Source organism: Phoca vitulina, unplaced genomic scaffold, assembly GCF_004348235.1.
Source record: "Phoca vitulina isolate PV1807 unplaced genomic scaffold, GSC_HSeal_1.0 scaffold21, whole genome shotgun sequence".
In the NCBI taxonomy this organism is placed as follows: domain Eukaryota; kingdom Metazoa; phylum Chordata; class Mammalia; order Carnivora; family Phocidae; genus Phoca; species Phoca vitulina.
The window spans coordinates 14,172,799-14,191,092 of NW_022589724.1; the positions used below are offsets into that span (position 1 = coordinate 14,172,799).

The 18,294-nt window shown below is 50.4% G+C and overlaps 1 protein-coding gene across 2 annotated transcripts in view; it reads left to right on the top strand.

The window, feature by feature from the left end:
• The window catches only part of ZNF618 (zinc finger protein 618), a 178,697-nt gene that overhangs the window by 86,940 nt on the left and 73,463 nt on the right, over window positions 1–18,294 (top strand). For both annotated transcript variants that reach the window (XM_032418139.1, XM_032418141.1), the window contains exon 2: window positions 15,229–15,272. In XM_032418139.1, the coding sequence (XP_032274030.1) occupies window positions 15,229–15,272 (44 nt within the window). The remainder of the gene's footprint in view (window positions 1–15,228; window positions 15,273–18,294) is intronic.

Below are 18,294 nucleotides of genomic sequence, written 5' to 3' on the forward strand. Positions count from 1 at the left end.
CCTCCAGTCTCTTTAAATGTCTCCTCTTCACTGATCAGTCATTTGACATTCTGTAATTTCCCCCTTTTAATTAAATGTGGGCATTTTCCATATTCTGCTGCATTGGCTGTGAGGCTTGCTAACTGCTGGTGTTCTGGTGGGTTGGCGTTTTATTGAGTTTTATGGTGATGGAGAGATGACCATGACAATGAAGGCAGTGGTGGCCATTACTTTCAGCACTTAGTCTGTGCCGGGCACTGTTCTAAGTGCCTTCACGTTTATGAACTCTTTTTATCACTTAATGATTTCATTAAATCAATTCATTTCAGGAAAGAGAAGCAAGACATGGAATCTTGGAAAGGGAGACAAGAGCCGGGGCGGGGGCGGGGGGGGGGGGGGGCAAGAAACTTGCTATTTGTCTTGGAAGAAGTCATGGGTTTGAATCTCAGCCCTGCCAGCAACTACTGACTTTGGGCAAAGTCCCTTCACCTCTGCACCCTCTTCTCTGAAATGGAAATCATGACTCCTGCTTTGTAAAGAATTAAGTGAAATAATGGGTTTAGAAATCCTGCCGATCACTAGACAGATACGGGGTACTGATAGACTGTGTTATTCCTGTCTCACCCCAGTCGCAGGCTTCTGGGAACCTGAGCCGTTTTCCCTGTTAAGGATGCTGTGTAAATGTGTTCTCTCTGCTGGGCCATGTGTTGGGCACTGGGGAATCCAGAGGCACGGCCTCTACCCAAAGAAGATGTGTGCTCTGGCTTGGGAGACAGGTCATAAAAAGATGACTGAATGTACCAGCCAGTTGATCAATACGATTTGAATGGCCCAGGCAATAAGTGCTTTAAGAAAACAGGGGAGGGAGATTGGTCCTGCAGCTGGGGGGAGGTGGGGATGGAGCCGGCAGTGAAAGGGAAGGGCCCTTTCTTTACACAGTGTAGTTTGAAACCAAGCCTTTAGCCACAGCCAGGACGAAGGGGTTCGTAGGGTTGAGTCTGCACCTCGTGGGAAAGGAACACTCTTATCTTTCACGATATGGTTCAAAAAAGACCACCATGAAGTTCCAGTGTGGATCTGGAGTCTAATCCAGAAGGGGGAAAGTTCTGGAGCCTTAGGAGCATTTCCATCTCAGCCCTCCAGCTGGTATCAGACTTCAGTACCGCTGAGCCTCCAATCCTGACCCCCATAAACATAGTCTTCCAGATCTGGTCAGGAGATGCTTCTGGAGTGTCTCCCGGGTGCTTGGGTCTTCTGACTGAGTTGGGGACAAGTAGCCTTCATTCACATTCTGAATTTGCTGTCCACTGTAGGTTCTGAGCAAAGGCCTGAAGCAAAAGTATGCTGGAAGGCCATCCAGACATCCCACATGTTGGGAGCCTGGGACCAGTTGGCCAGAAGTCCATTTCTCAGACTTCCAGGGTCCCATCAGGTTTGAGCCATGACTGCTGGCTGGTGCGGAGGATGACACAGTTCAGGGGAAGACCGCCTTGGCCGTGAGGAAGTTACAGTCCCTACAGGGAAGCTAGACTCAGGGGGGACCCCTTGGTGAGCGTGCAGGACACCGCTACCACGTGGTCCTCTCCTCCAGGAACTTCCTGATCTGAGCTGCTCAGCTGCTGGATTGACCTGAGCTCCGTCCCTGTCTTTCCCCTGACGTGCTCTGATTGACAAGGACCTGCATTTCCTGGGTGCCCTTGCCCTCTGGCCTTCAAGTAGTTGAGCCAGAAGGATGCCCAGCAGGGAGATTGGAAGGTGGGAAGAAGGGACCACCAGCCCAGGGTATTTGTCCCCAGTCATTCTTGCCTCTCACAGTGTTTTCTGTGTAAGCTGCCTCTGGGATCCACTCCCATTGGGCAGCCCTTGCTGAACGGCCCCAACTTCTGGTAAACCCATCTCTTCGTTTCTTTCTCCTGGCTAGTCCTTGGTGGCCTTCCTTTCCCCCATTTGATCTCACCCATTTACCACCTGTGTCCTCAAATCCCTATATTAAATTACCTCTGTTTTAAATACGTAGACTGTCTTCCTTTGTCTGGTCCAGACCCTGTAGGGCATACCCCCCCCCCCCCATCAGGCCCGTTAGAGCAATTGGCTGTTCCCACTCTGAATAATCCCATGGGAGCCGTTGTAAGATCGTGGCGGCCCCCGATGGATTCAGGGTACCAGATTTCTCCCCCCTCCCTGCAAAGAAAACAGAATTGTAGAATAATTTCAAAAGAATTTGGCTGTGTAGATTTCTCAGTAGGCATCCACTGGGATGTGAGGAATTAAAATCTTTCTTTTCTTCCTGGGCCTCTCATTTTGTAGGAAAATGGGTGAACTCCTTCCTTTCCAACTATGAGAGGGACTATTTTGACTTTTAAAAAATTCATGCAGTTATTCTCCCCCTCCCCCTATTTGTCTGGGCTGTTGATCTTGTGATATATTTATAGAGATTGTGGTTGGCTGACCAGGAGTTATTTTGCAATAGGAATTTGTAAGATTTCTACTTTGAGCAAGTGTTCCAGACTTTTCTTTCTTTAAAAAGAGTAAAGTCTTTCTTAGAGTATCTACTTTGCCCTTCTGTAATTAGTCTTGTTTCACAACCAAAGTAAGTCCAGTGTTTTATGCAGGTTCTCCTCCCCCCCCCCGCCATGTGGATTTCTTTTGTCTCTGGTCTTCTGTTGTCTTTTGTGTCCCTTTACACCAAATTTTATTTTTTTTTTATTTTTATTTTTTTTAAAGATTTTATTTATTTATTTGACAGAGAGAGACACAGTGAGAGAGGGGAACACAAGCAGGGGGAGTGGGAGAGGGAGAAGCAGGCTTCCCGCCGAGCAGGGAGCCCGATGCGGGGCTCGATCCCAGGACCCTGGGATCACGACCTGAGCCGAAGGCAGACGCTTAAGGACTGAGCCACCCAGGCGCCCCTACACCGAATTTTAAAAGGCCACAGCTCCTCTTTCATATAGGAATGTTTTTGCAAATGGGAATGTGGTGACTGGATAAAGGGTGCTTTGGCGGCCAGGAGACCTGGGTTTCTCTATAAAGGGAGGATATTGGAGTAGTTTAGGGGGCAAGCGTGTTACCATCCCCAGCTTTACCGTGCTCACTGCAGACATCAGTAATCAATCACAGCACTCTCTCTAGCTGAGCTCTGCTGTGGCCCCAGAATCCTTTTCAACACATTGCCTGGGGGGCCACTAATAGTTGATTAGACTTGGCACTGAAAATACAACCCGTTTGCCATTCTTGGGGTAGATGATTCCCTAGACCCCATTCCATCACCATGGTTCTTTATGTATTGGCAGGAAGTTCCTTTAGGTTTTAAACCAATTGACTGACCTTTATTAAGCCCCTTCTGTATGCAGCATAGCTCTGGGTGCTGTGGAGCCCCAGAGAAGCCCTAAACAGTTAGCCACCCTCATGGAAATTTCGCAGTTTGGTGGGGAACAAAGCTGCAGAGGGTGGTATGTTTCTAGGTGTGCTCAGGCACGCCCTTGGTGCTCTAGGAGGTTGTCTTTGTGGTCAGGGAAATCTTTGTGGGGCAGGGCCTGGGATCCAGCTGCTCAGTAGACCACGGTCTGGGTGGTGAGGTGGCATGATCAAAGACAGAGGAAACACAAAAATCAGCAAATTCCAGAACTTAGGAGGGTCCTCAGAGCTCATCTGGTCAAAATCCTCCAATTGATAGGTGGGGAAACTGAGGCTCAGAGGAAAACAGGACTTACCTGAATTTTAATAAATGATAATTATATAGTCCAGAGTTCAGTAAATGATAAATCATTTAATTAAAACTATTTATAGAGCATTTACTACGTACCAGGCATTGTTTTGAGAGCTTTATAAATGTTAACTGATTTAGCCCTAAGTAACCTTGTGTGGTGCATACTATCATTATCCCTGTTGGACAAATGAAGAAACTGAGTCTCAGAAGGTTAAGTGACTTCCCCAGTGTCACATGGCTCGTAAGTGGTGGAGTCCGGGCTTGAACCCTGGCCATCCAGCTCCAGATTCTATGTGGGGAGATACTGTGCCGAGTAAACCCCGCTGGAGCGATTGGAATATGTTTGGGTTTCTTTGTTTTTTAAATGTATTAATTTTACTCACCACCATCAGTGTAATCATGCTGACCTCCTCCAGATCTGTGGCTCATGTAGCATTGTTAGCACTAGCCGAGCATGTTACGGACTTTCTACCTTCTTATCCACCCAGCAGTTGTGTTTCATGGGGATTTTTCCTCTCTTTTACATCAGGGGAAACTGAGGCTGAGAGGTGATGTTTCTTGAGCCCAGTCACAGAGCTACTTCTGAGCAAAATTTGAACCCAGGCTGCCTGACTCCGGATGGCAGAGCTGGAAGGTTTCTGAGAGGCCGTCAGTCCAGCAGCCTCGCTGGGCAGGTGGGTGGTTGGGAGGGGCGGGGGGGACACATGGGCAGAATTTGCCTGTGGCAGGCAGCAGTCGGAGGAAGCGGTCTCCTGGCATGGGGATGTTGCTGCTCTTCCTGTCTGCGCATGGTGGCATCACCGTGGCGTCACCATGGCCACGGTCACAGGAGGCCCAAGCCCTTTACTTTGATCTCCTTGAAGAGACTTGAGGAGTAGCCTTTTCCTTTACTGCCTTTCTTAGAAATACTTAAGGGGGTGACTTAAGAACCCCATCCCCCAAGTCTAGGTTCACTAATTTAGAGCTTGCAACTTTCTCTGTTTACAATAGGTTTTTTTTCTCCCCCTTGTGAAGCAAAAAAGTTTTTCTTTCTTTACCGCCCCCCCCCCACTTCCTGCTGATCTGAAGCGAATATTTATCACATATTTAATGAGTAATCTGAGTCTTGGCTTGATGCGGCTGTACCAGGACATGGTTTATGGCTGATCTGGTTTTAACTTGCTCCAGGCGGTTTTCCCTGGAGTTTTCTGTAAAATCATAAACCTGGAGAGAGAATTTTTGTGGAATCCAGTCACATGACTCGCTCTTTTGTAAATTGAGAGATTAACTGTGTGACTGTAAGGAGCTGAGACGCATTTCTTTTTTGGAAAGAAAACAAACAGAGCAGCATTTATGCACGCAGAGGAGCGTGTCCACTCTTAAAGATGGGGAAGTCACTCGCCAAGGTCACCCCGCCGGGCCTTGGAGGTATCATGGCTAGGGTTTGAGGACACGGACTTGGAATCAGAGTGTTGGGGTTGGAGGCCTGGCTGAGCCTCTTTCCAGCTGGTCCCTGCCCTCTGCAAGCCTCGGGGACCTGACCTGACCTGGACTGCAGGACTGGGGACCGTCCCTACCACCCAGGGTGATTGAGGGGATTCAGTGGGGCAGTATACCCAGTGCCCGAGCCCAGGCCTGGCATACAGGAGGTGCTTAATACATGCTGGCTGCCCCGGGGCTGCTGGTATTCTCCCCGTTGGGGGCCCTTCATGCTGGACTAAAATACAAGCCAGCACTATGTGGCTGTGAGACTCTGCCCTGAGCATGTGACTGATGAGCTCATTTAGTCCTCACAGTAGCCCGGGAGGGGGGCACCAGCATCACTCCCATCTTACAGAGGAAGGAACTGAGGCACCGAGAGGCCAAGGTCCCACTCGCAAGTCACTCGCAAGTCACTCGCAGTGACTCCCAGTGACCGCTGGTGGCCTTCTTCACGATTTATTCTCGGGTCCTAAGGATTTTGACTGCTGGTCCTGGGGAGGGAGACCAGGCCTCATCTGGCCTTAGCTCGGGCCCCAGCTGACCCTTCTGGGATGCTGGCATCAGCCCTTCACTGGTCTTTTCTTTTTTTTTTTCCTAAGATTTTATTTATTTATTTGAGAGAAGGTGAGAGAGAGCATGAGAGGGGTGAGGGTCAGAGGGAGAAGCAGGCTCCCCACCGAAGAAGGAGCCCGATGCGGGACTCGATCCCGGGACCCCAGGATCATGACCTGAGCTGAACGCAGCCGCTTAACCAACTGAGCCACCCAGGCGCCCCAGCCCTTCACTGGTCTTAATGCCTCTGTGTTCCTCCTCGCCCCCTGCAGCCTTTTTGCAGATACAGTTCTGACCATGTTTCTCCTGTGCCTGAAGCCCCTCATGTTGGGTGAGAGGTGGAAGGGAACCCCTCATAGTTTCTCTGTAACTCTGTTAGAATTATTTTAATATAAATAAAACAAGCAAACAAACCCCAAAACCAGTAACCTTGCTGGACCTGACCCCAGGAGCAGCCTCCCCCTTTCGGACGCAGCCTAGAACCCGTTGTGATCCAGCGCAGCTGGGCAAATAGAACTTATGCACTTGAAACACCCAGGAATTCTCATGGACCCTTTAGAGCCCCGTGTGGACTCTGGGCTCTACCCGTGCTGGGAATGAGAACGAGGCTTGGGGTGTGGGCGGCGAGGCCTGTGCGGCAAGCCTGGGGGAGGCTACTGCCCCTCCTGCCGGAGTCAGGCCCCGGGTGTGGAGGTAGCTTCATCTCTCACTGCTGTGTCTCCCAGGTGCCCAGGTCTGTGCCTGGAGGAGACCAGGTCCTCTGTGAACAGTCTTAAGACCAGAGTTCCTCAAAAGCTGCCATCATTTATCTGTTTTTAAACCTGCCATTTATTGAGTGACTGCTGCGTGCCCGGTCCGCCCCGGGTACTCCTCACTCGCTGTCTTAGGTGATCCTTGGCGCTCCCAGTAGCCCTTCGTTCCAGAGCTTTCTCTCCTCCACTGCTGTCCCCAACCATTGTCATCTCTTCCCTGGAAGATGACGGTGGCCTCCACGCTGGGCTCCCTGCCTCCATCCTGCAGCCAGTGGTTGCTTCGAGAGGTGCACGAGCCTTCAGGGCAGCCCGTGGAGCCTTGGAGTGAAGCCCGAAGTCCTGTGCCTGGTTTGCAGGTGCTCTGTAATCACCAGCTGTTGATGGTATGACAGAGACGGTCATGACCGTGGTGGTGGTGGTGGGGATGATGATGATGATGTCAGCATTAAGGTCCTGCTGTAGTCCGTCCGGTTGTCCACCAGAGAGGGAAGGTCCTGCCCGCACCTGGAAAGGCCTGTGAAACTGGTAGAACCGTGCTGGTACCATCCCTAGGAAGCCTGATTTATCTCTTGACACTTGACCTCAGATAGCAAGGGCTTGGGGAGGGGCAGAGTGGCATCGTAACCAAGGGGAATAAAGACGGTCATTTCCCTTTGTTTTCCCTTGTAGTTGGAAACTTGGCCAGTTGATGTTATGTCTGGGCCTCCCTTGACCTCCGGGCTCTGGCCTGGGGTCTGATCAGAGCCTGGGCCTGTCAGTGGGCTGGTCCCTTCCTCCAGAGGTAGCAGCCTTCAGAGAAGGCTGCAGCCCTGCAGGCTTCAGGGACCCAGGCTTCCCTGCTGGGTAAGATGGTGCCCTTCTCTTGGCTCCTTGGCACCCAGCTTGTATTCGCTTTATTTGCATCTAGACCGTACATTCCCCCCTGGTGAGCAGGAGCTCTGTGTACCCTGTTCCAGCATCCCTCCCTCAGGGAAGCTCTTCCTGACCCCACAGTCTCATCGGATGCCGTTGTCAAAGATGCTCATGGAGTCTAGGCCTTCGTCTTGACAGCACGTATCTCAGTTGGTAATTATAAATTGATAGTGTGAAATAATTAAGTCATCACTGCCCGTCTCCCCCACTGTTCTTGTTGCTGTGTGTTCCCAGTAACAACTCCGGTGTCCAGCACGCAGTAGGCACTTAATAGATAGTATTTGGGTGAATGACGAGGAACCATGTCTGAGTCTACATCGGTACTCCCACGGCCTCTCTCAGAATCGCACGTCTACTATGCAAGGTACGAATACCCATTGAAATACCCACTTCTTTTAACTGCGAGTCTTCTCCAGCAGCCTCCCCTTCAGCTTGGTCCCCTGAGCCGTCTGCGGCCTTGAGTAACTACGTTCGGGTGGAAAGCAAATACAGAATTAGAAACCAAGCACCACATGGTAGAAACGTGTCACCGAAATTGATCTGAGAAGGAAGGTCTAGTTAGGGAATTTATAATATATTTCGTTCCCTGGGAGTGGGATCCTCTTTGTAACGTGCAAAGCTATTGTTTGGCATTGGCACAGTGCCCTTAATAGGCGTTTTATGAGAACACCCCGTGAACAAAAGCGGGGGCGGCCTGTGCCCGAGTTGGGGCCTGATGGTTCAGTAGGCAAAGTTCACCTCCATTGTTTGGGGCCAAGTTTGACTTGTTTCTTCTCAACACCAAGGGCCAAGCATGTAGAGGAAATGGCCATTGACTTGGGTGAGAAGGTGGGTGAGCCCTGGCCAAGCCACTGACCTGCTGTGTGACCTTGGGCAAGTCACTGGGCCCCTCTGGGTGGTTGGCCAATTCTTGGTCAAAGGGGGATGGATAGTTAAGCTGCACCGTCTCCTTCGAGGGTTATTGAGAGGATTTGATGTGGTGTGACCATCCATGGAAGATGCTTTGCCAGATTCATCTTCTCATGGACCAGAGAGATACAGGTCCTTTATTCTTGGTGCGGAGGCCAAAGATCTTTGGAGTCCGCTGTCACAGCCCAGATCCAGTTTATCAGGCGGTCCTCTTGGTCCTACCTTCCAGGATAGTCAAAACCCACTTCCTCACTCCCTTGCTGCCACTCCCCTGGTTCCAACCACCTTCATCTTTGACCTGGGCCGTGGCAGTGACCTCCTAACTGGCCTCCTGCCGGCTTCCCCCCTTGCCCTCGGTCCATTTTCAACATAGCAGCCAGAAGGCACTTTTTAAAGTGGAAGTCAAATTACCTCACTTCGCCAAAACTTTCCAGTGGCTTTCCAGGGTACAAGCCTCAGGCCTTCAGTGGCCTCTAAGGCCCTGCATGGGCCAGCCTCCCTTACCTCTCCCCTTCTCGTCCTCACTCATGACATCCTTGCTGTTCGAGGAGCACACCCGGCACACTCTGGCCCTTGGGTCTTTGCCCTGGTCGGTCCCTTTTCCCTCCCGGACACCAATTCCCTTACCTTCCATTGTTTGCCTAATGACACCAGCTCTGATCACCTGACTTAAAATTGCAGCCTGTGGCCCCTCCCTTGCCCCAGCACTCTGATTACCCTTCCCCTTCTCTGTTTTTCCCTCACAGAACTGATGACTTTCTAGCATAGGATATATTATACTAATGTACTCCACCTAATGCTGCTGTCTCCCCCACCTTGAATGTAATCTCTGTGAGGGCAGGGATATATCCCAACTGCCTAGAACAGTGTCTGGTGCATAGAAGGAGCTCATTAAATACTTTTGGGGTGAATGAATGACTTTCCCTGATTTGAGTCTTGTGCTTCAGTGCGACAGAAAGTTCAAGTTCAATTGTGGGGATCCATTGGTTGTTGGAAAGGAAAGAGGTGTGTAAATGAGGCTCTAATTGTTTGGGACCCACTGTCCTACCATCTCAGTAAATAGTGGGAGACAGTGGTCCTCTCAACAGGGTCCGGGGCTCTGGCAGGTGCATCAGTGCCTCCTGCACGCCTCCAGGTGAGTGCCCTTGGCCTCCCTCACTGCTGAGGCTGAGCGTTTTCCTACCGGGTCAGTGGTACCTGTTGGTAATATAAAACAGTATTTTAATATTCAAACATAACATATGTATGACGTACACAGGCATGTTTTGGAGTAATGTGCGTTTGATACTTGTGAATATAACATTCACGTGACTTAAGAAAGAATACAAGACCTGAAAGGCATTTGAGCATGCAGGGAACTTCTCTCATGGGTTCACATTCACTCTTCCCTTCCAAGGGTGGAGAGAAGCCAAGAAGCAGTAAATGTCGGGGATTTGGAATTGTCCACCAGTGGATTTGAGGTTGTCCATCCAAAGCTGAGCTGTCACAGTAGGCTTTCAAGGAATATTTGTTGAATGAATAAAGGAGTGATTGATTATTTAAGATCAGTTCTATTTCATCCTGGTTGCCAGTGTAGTTTATTATTCATTTAAGCAACTTCGTGGTCCTTGTTTCCTGAGAAATAATAAGTAATGGATTCAACCCTATTTGCTGAATATTTGCCTTATGGCAGGCCCCAAGCTGGGTGCTGGAGTCATGGCCATGTGTGGGATGTGGTCTTCGTCCAGAAGGAGCACACGGTCTGGGTGGACATAGGTGCTCCAGAAACTGTGGTCCTCATCCCGTAGAGTTGGTGAAAAGGGCTGGTGGTGGCGGGTTAGGAGTGTTGGGGGAACAGTGAACGGAGACATGTCAAATCTGGCAGGGGAGATGGGGGAGTCGCTGATGTGTCCCAGGAGGAGGCAATTTTTGCATTGCAGTGGGGGAGGGAGAAGGCAAGATCCTAATTTATACCACCATGGAAATGTGCTTCGCCGGGTCTGTCCTGGGCTTTACTGGCCGAGGCACCATCTTGGAGATGCCTTCTCCAAGATGGTGGCCCTCCTCCATTCTCTCAGAGCTCAGGGGACCATGAGCACCCACATTCGCAGTGGCACCTCAGCCTCGCCAAGCCTCTGGCTCGGTTCTCTTATCGCAGAAAGGCATTTCATTCTTCGAGATCAGGCAGCCAGGACCCAAGGAGCTGTTTTCCTCCATTGTGCAAGCATGACAAATCATTAATTTTTGATTGATTTGCTTAGAACTATGGGCGCCCCAGCATTCTTTCCGCCGCTGAACAGCTGTATAACAAATGAATATATCAGTGTGCACAAAAGATTGCAGATCTAAGAGAAGCAATTACATTGGCCACCCTCCCCCACCCTCGCCCCTTCCCGGGCAGTGAAGGGAGTAAATTTTTACCAGAAATTCCTCAAGTGGCTTTAAAAAAAAAAAAAATGCCTTTTTATAATTGAATTAAATCTTTATCTCTTCATCTTTTGCAGCAGATTTCCAAACACATACCAGTTCCCCATGTGCTTGGGTTCCATCCATCCAGGAGGAATCTTTAATAATGAAATTTCAACTCGTGAATTAAAACCAAAATGAAAAAATGGAGGGGGGGGAAAAAAAAAAGCAAATTCTACTCCTCCTTTTTTCTTTTCTTTTTTTTTTTTTGGTCGCTGCTGTTCCTTTAAGATTTTGGAACCGTACCAGTGCACTAAATGTGACCTCCATAACTTTTAAATTAAGAATTTATGCTGGCTTGAAATTTATGAAATATTTCAGCATGAAAGAAAGCCTTTTTCCCTCAGGAAAATTGAGCAATAAATCACAGCACTGTGGATTTACTGCCCTAGAGCCAGCGAGAGATAGGATTTTTTTTTTTTTTTTTTTGCTTCATTCTGAAAAAAAAAAATGTAATCATATAAGACAGCTTAGCTGCTATCCTCCCACTCTCTAGAATTTTTAATTTCAGCTGTTTCTGCTTGGATTTATTTCCAATATTCCTGCTCGGCTTTTCAATTTCCTCAGTTATTAAATTTTAATTCAGTGCATTAGCATTTAAATTAAAAAAGGGTTTATTTTATCGAAATCGCTGGCCAGCCCCCATCCCGTAGCACACGAATTGCCTGTTTCTGCCATTTGCACAAAATGTGAAATGCAGCTAATGTCCTACAACTTACATTTGCACAAATTCAGAAATAAAATTTCTGGGTTTGGAATAATATTTTCTTTTCAAGAAAATCCTTAATAAGAGAATGGAAAAGAACAACTTAACATTCATTTGGGAGGGAAGAGGAGGGTCGAATGAAACCAAAAATAGCTTTGCCCGGGTCCTACGGAGAAACTGGTGTAGAAGGAATGGATGGGGCTGGCAAAGGGGGGGGCAGGTGCCCTTATGGAGAGCTGGGGAGGTGGATGCCTGTACCCTCCCACCCCCCCCCTTTAAGTGTGAGGAGGAGGGTCTCTTGTGGGCCCACTGTGCCCTGCCCCATTTCACTTGCCATAGCAGGGTTTGGTTAAGGTTGGGTCAGCTCCACATACAGTCACAGAGATGAAGGGCAGCAGGAGATGACCTGATTTAACTCTCATGCCTCCCTCCCGTCCTGTTTGTACCAGCGAGAATCTCAGGTCCAGGGAAGGGAAGGAGCCTGCCCACCGTGAGACCTGGACAGAGCCAGGCAGAGCTGCCTCTGTCGGAGCACTGGGTCCGGTGGTAGCCACAGTAGAGTTCCCATTGCTTAAGTGGTGGCCTGCGATTGGCACCTATTTAGCTATACCACTGTGTCTGATGTCGTTTCGACCAGCCCTTTGGAGGAAGCGGCAGAGCTGTGGGGTCTGGTGGACATTCATGGGATGCCGACCTGCAGCACAGGATTCAGATCATACCCTGAGACAGGCCAGGAGACCCCTAGGGACAGTACAAGGTCAGCCCTGCGCCTCTCGCTAATCTGTGTGATCGGTACTTAGTCCACACTAGGTAGTTTTACCCGCGCTATCTCGCCAGTCCCGGGAGATCGGTCGTGGGATTGGCATGTTGCCATTTTGCACGTGGGAAAACCGAGGCCTTGAGAGTGCAGGTGGCTTGCCAAGAATCCTACAGCTAGGAAACGGCAGAACCAGGGCGCCAAACGCAAGACCATGTATCTGATGCTACACCGTGTGCTGTTCACCTTCAGTTCAAACCGGCAATCAGGTCAGGTTACACTGGGTGAAGGTGAGTTTGTGGTTTAGGTTGAATCAGGAAATTGCTGGTGTTAGACCATTCGGAAAATGGCCATGTCAGAGGGTCAGCTTCGTTCAAGCGGTAGGTAGTTGCGAGGACACGGACAGAGCTGGCCTGGCATCTCACAGATCTCTACAATTGAGGGTCAGTGCCCTTGGCACTGTGAGCTTGGAGGGGGGGGCGCTGAGAGGCTGTCTGCTGTCGTCAAGGTGGGTCTGGACTCAGCCAGGCCCATGTGCCATGATCAATGGGCGCTGTGATACAGGCACATGGGAGCTTGGACATCTCTCACTTGGGCCCGTTGTCCGTGTATACGCCCACCCGCATCAGCTCCCCGGATCCGCCGGTAACCGGGCACATCACACCTGCCCAGGTGGTGCTCCTCCTCCCAGCGGCTCCATTTCTCCTGTTGCTCCACCTGAGTTTGCAAGGATTTGTTTGGACAACTGTTTGTACATTTTTAGCATTTTGTCTTTATTTTATAAAAATCGGTGGAAAACAAAAGTGAGTATCGTCACTGGTGGTGGCAAGAAGCACAAGCATCACAAACATAATAGAAGGAAAATGGAGGTGGAGATGGCTAGGTGTGCCAGAGACAGAGCATCTTTTCTTCTCCCCAGCCCCGTGTTCACTGTCCACATGTGGTCGACTCTGGGTGAAACTGGGAAGGAAAAGGCCAGAGAAAAAAAAAACACACACACACAAATATGTGCGAAATGCTAGAAATACATGCCCTGAGTTGAGTCTGAAAGATGAGAGATCATTTGGGATTTTACAATTTTTTTTTTTTTAAGCTCTCTGGGGCAGAATTTCCACCCCTTAACCACTTCTGCCTCTTCTGATATAAAGATTAAAGGAACTTCTTCCCATTCACTTTCCATAGAAGTTTTGAGGAATGCAAGATGTTGGAGGGAGGCTGTAATTGATCCTGTTCTTTTGCTCCCAGTGAAATGATATGCAAACCATTTTCCGCTTTCTTGTTTCTGCCACTGAAATAATACACCAGCATCCCATTAATTTTTCCCTCCCAGGCCTCACATTTCTACCTCCTTATTTGTCCTTCGTCTTTGCATTTCCCTCGTGTGGACAGCGGGGGCTGTGTGGGTTTACCTCATTTCCCAATTGGCTCCTCTGAATGTTGGTGGGAGAGAAGATATTCCAGAGCTGAGGAAGGTGGGCACGGGAGTGACCCAGACCTGGGCACGTAGCTGTGGGCTGTTGGACGAATGACTTAAAATTCTTTGACTCTCATTGCCTCATTTGTAAAATGGGGATATTGTGTATGTGTGTTGGGGGACCCATCAGGAGGGTTGAATAAGAAGCATTCAATGTGCATACACCAGCACCCCAGGGGAGGTTAGCTAGGGGATCGAGTCTGGATACCCCTGGGAGCCAGGCTGGATGACTGGGTGTAAGGCAAGAGGGAGCGGTGGGGACTGTGGAGAAGCAGGCATGGCAGCTCTAGCTGACTGTGGTCCTGTGTGACTGAGTGCTGCTTTCACTCCCTGAAATCGGGCCTTCTTTTGGTGAAATCCTTTTATTTTTCTGTATTGACTGTTTGAATTGAAGTCTGCCATCTGGTTTTGCCAGTTTGCAACTTCTCGAAAACACGCGTCAGAAGGTAGCTGCTGTCGTTTTTTATTTTAGATCCGCAATCCTGAAATTCAAAAAACTTGAAAACAGAAAGATTTTTTTGTAACTGATGAGGTGGCAGGACTTGACCTGAAGGGAGAAGAGACTAATTCTGTCTTCATTTATCCTCCATAGGGCTGACTGCATGAGTTTCACTGTGGAAATACCACTGTGCTTGAGTCCGGGGTTGGGGGCGGGGTGGGGGTGGGGCTACCCAGATCCTGCCAGGGTTGTTTCAAAATACAGAACACACGCACTACATTACCTTTCTAAACTTGGAAGGATTCTGAATTTGGAAACATGTGTGTGCCAGAGTTTGGAACCTGCGTTATTCTAACTGTGGTTACTGTTATTATAAATGCTCTGACAAAGCCAGGGAATGCATCTATGACCCGGGCTTTCTCTCCATGTGTACAGCATACTACAGCCTCTGCAGCAGAGGCTCCCCCAGCGCTGGCCTTGGGGGTCAGGAACCCCAGGTGTTTGTCATTCAGTCCTCCTGAGACTTCAGGCAGCTCCCTCCTGGCGCAGGGCCTCAGTCTCTCCATCTGAACCCGAATTTTATGATTTCTGAAATTTTCATTTGGTCAGCCTTATCTCCCCATCCCCCTCCCCAACCCCAAATAAAAGAGATTAAGAACCGGCACTCTCTTGTCTCTCCCTGCTTAGTGGGGTTGGGGGACAGAATATTTTAACATAATAGGATTTTCCCCCTCCGGTTGGTAGGAATAAATCCGCGGCTACTGTTTTATTGGAAATCCCAGATGAAAATAAAAATGGTGCAATTCAATCTCCAATTTAGCTGGTTACTTACTTTTCACTGAGTCCCCAGGGCCCTGTGGTTGCTGGGTTTGTGTTGGCAATGGGTGCTCAGCTGGATTTAAAGGGCCAAGCAAATTCCGGGGGTGGGGGGTGCAGGGTGAGGGGGTAGGGGTGTCCTGACTCCCTCTTACCACTAGGGGCAGATTTTCCCAGCCCGCAAGAATGGAGCAGAGGCTTGTGCTCGCTCTCCCCTCTGTCTGAAGGCTGGTGTTGAGGGGGAGCTTGGTGGGGTGGCAGCGGGTAGAATCTGGGTTTCCCCCCTTGGCTGATGCAGGTGTTTTGGGTTTCTTTTGCAGGCTGACGGAGCCAGTGCAGCTGGAAGGAAAAGCACCGCGAGCAGGTACACTCCCTTTCCCTTGCCCCCAGTTGTACCCCTTCCTCTCCCCATTTCACAGCCAACTGCCACCTCTCTCTGAAAGGGGATGGATGCGTGGTCCAGGCCGGCTCCCTTGGCTGAGAAGTATGCATACTTCCCCGGGGGAAGTGCGATTATGGGCAGCACTTTGCAGCCCTCCTGGTACCCTCTCTGAGCACCCATGAGTGCACCAAGGACGACTAGGTCCCAAACAGGCCTTTGGGCACTCAGGTCGGGAGTAAATGAGAGGTGAAGCACAAGCGCGGGCAGGAGGACCGGGCTTGAATCCCATCTTGCAATCCCCCTGCTGTGTGGTGACCTCCGGAGCATCCCGACCCATCCTGGTCTGGAACCCATTGGCCCAGCTTGGGTCCTGTGCTCATTTTCCTGAACCAGTCACCCCACAGCAAGGGGTGGAAATATTCTGCTTAGCCAGCCCGGGGTTGTGTCCTCACCCTGGGAGCTGGCAGGAGATGGGAGGGGGGTGGCCCCTAAAGGAAAGCTGGGCTGTCATTACCAGAGAAGGCGGGAAGCTGGGGCAGCCGCATGACCTTTACTGGGGGCCACCTGGGCACATTGGAGGCAGGAGGAAGGCAAGGGGCAGACCAGAGATGGCGCTCCAGACCACACACACACACACACACACACACACACACGCGTGCACACACACGCACATGAGATGTGGAATAGCTCTTGGATTACCTCCTGGAGGTGGGGGCAGAGGAATGTGCCCTGTAGCCCACGAACACTAGTTCTTTAGAATGTTGAGAGATTTTTGTGGACAAAAGGAAGTTTGTGGCCAGGCAAGTTTGAAGGACAGTAGGTTAAACAAAGTTAACAGATTTCTTTGTGGAGGGACCTCTTACTTAGTCTTTCGTGGGCTAACGTGTGTGCTGGAGGACATCGGAGAGGAGAATGCCATGTTTCCCAAACTTGCCTAACCATGGAACCCTTTTGTCGAAGTTCAGCTGTGGAGCAAGTATTCTTGGAACATGCTTTGGGAAACCACGGGGGAGCCGTTGCTCTTTGAGAAAGAGTAACATGTTTGGCTGTGTGTTTTGGGAAGATCACCCGGGGACCCCTTTGCAGGGTGGATTGGAGGTGGACAGAATGGAGGCAGAGATGCCAGGCTGGAGGTCATTGAGATCCGCACCACCCAGCACAGCCTGGCTCCCCCCCACCTCCTCATGTGTCAGTCTCCCCCTTGCGCAGTCTGTCTTAGCTACCCTGACCTTCTTTCTGTATATCTCACACTCTAAGCCAGGGGTCGAGCAGCTTTACCTGTAAAGGGCCAGATAATAGATACTTGGTGCTTTGAAGGCCGTAGGTCTCTGTGGTGACCTTTCTCTGCCAGTACCTGTGCCGGGGTTTGCCGGCCCCTGGCCTCAACTGACTGTCGCCCGACAGCCTTTGCAGCTGCTGTTCCCTTTGCCTGGCATGTTCTTTCTCTGATCTTCTTTCACGTCTTGACTCCATCCTGCCCTCAGAGAAACCTTCCCTGCACCTCTCCTTGAAGGGCCTGTGGCCGGTGTCCCTCCTAGGCTCGTCATGTTCTTTCTTTATTGCACGTGTTTGTGTAATTTTTGCAGCTTCACCCCTTAGGGTGCCAGATCCATGGGCAGAAACCTCTAGCAGGTGGTCAGTGTTAATGGGACGGATACCCTGAATGGGATGGAAGGAGAAGTGGGGCTGATGTAGGGGCTGGCAGTGTGAGCTGGAATGGAGGGGTGGGCCACCAGGCTTGGGCCTGTGCCCGCTGGCAGGGATGGATGGGGCCAGCAGCTGCCCAGTGCCTTGTGTCTCTCTCCCGGGCCCCTGGTCATGGGGTTTTGTGTGAGGAGCAGTACATGAGGCTGTGGTCTGTGGGGGCAGTGGGGGGTCCCTAGACCGTGGGTGCCTGGACGGGCTTCCTGGATTGGAATGTCGGACTGGAAGGGCCCTTGGGGTTTGTCTAGTCCCACCCTCTCTTTGGACACAAGGGGTGGGATGGCCCTGCTCAAGGTCATGTGATGAATAAGGGGCTGTGTCAGGCCTTGAACCTGCCAAAGCAGGGTACTTTCTCTACCCACCAGTTCTGTGCTTGAGTGAGGGTCTGGCCAGCTTCTCCCACTGTCTTCCATGTTCATTGAGCACCTGCTGTGATGGATTCAAGGCGAATGTAGTCACCCTTGAGTGCCTATAGAAGCGGACAGAGGCAAACCTCCCATCTGTTTCTCATGACTTTCATGCGGGGGGTCGTCCTTTCCCTTACTTTCTGTTGCATGAATTTCTCCCACACCAGATCAGAAGACAACAGACAGGTTCCTCCATAGTGGTAGTAGGTGCCCCAAGTTCTGAACTGAGTCTTACCAGCTGTGGGCTGCAGTCGGCATGCAAAGAGTGCAGGGATAGATTAGCGATGCCTGCCTTGGTCAGAGGACGGTAAGGATGGCATGTGTGCCATCTCTTTGCCCTGCCCGACTAGCCTAGGCTTGCATGTACTCAGTGTTACCGCCACAGTGCCAGAATATGCACCAGGGAGGGCCAGCCCAAGTCTCAGGGTTGTGTGTGACTTGAGACGTAAAGAAGAAATTTCTAATAATAATGACTGCCGTTTCAGTCAGCACTTACATGTCAGGCTCTGAGCTAAGTGATTTAATTTATTGTTAACTTACGTAGTCTTTGTAGCAGCCCTATGAAGGAGGTACTCTTATCATTCCCACTTTACAGATGAGGAAGCTGAGGCACAGAGATGTGTACGGGCCTCAGGCTGCCCAGTGGGAAGTGAGTGATGGAGCCAGGCCGCCTCCCCAGGTCTGACTTCTCTGATGTGTATGCTTAACCACCGTGCCCTCCGCCTTCTCGGGATGAAGTGGTCAGTTAGCAGATGTTACAGGAGTCTGTTAGGGGCCAGGGGCTGTGCCATGGGCTAGGGGCTTATCAAGAAGGCGGGGACTTCGAAGGAGCTCAACAAGTCAGTTTATATTGATTATATAATTAAAGCTGATAGAGCATCTTTGAGAAACCT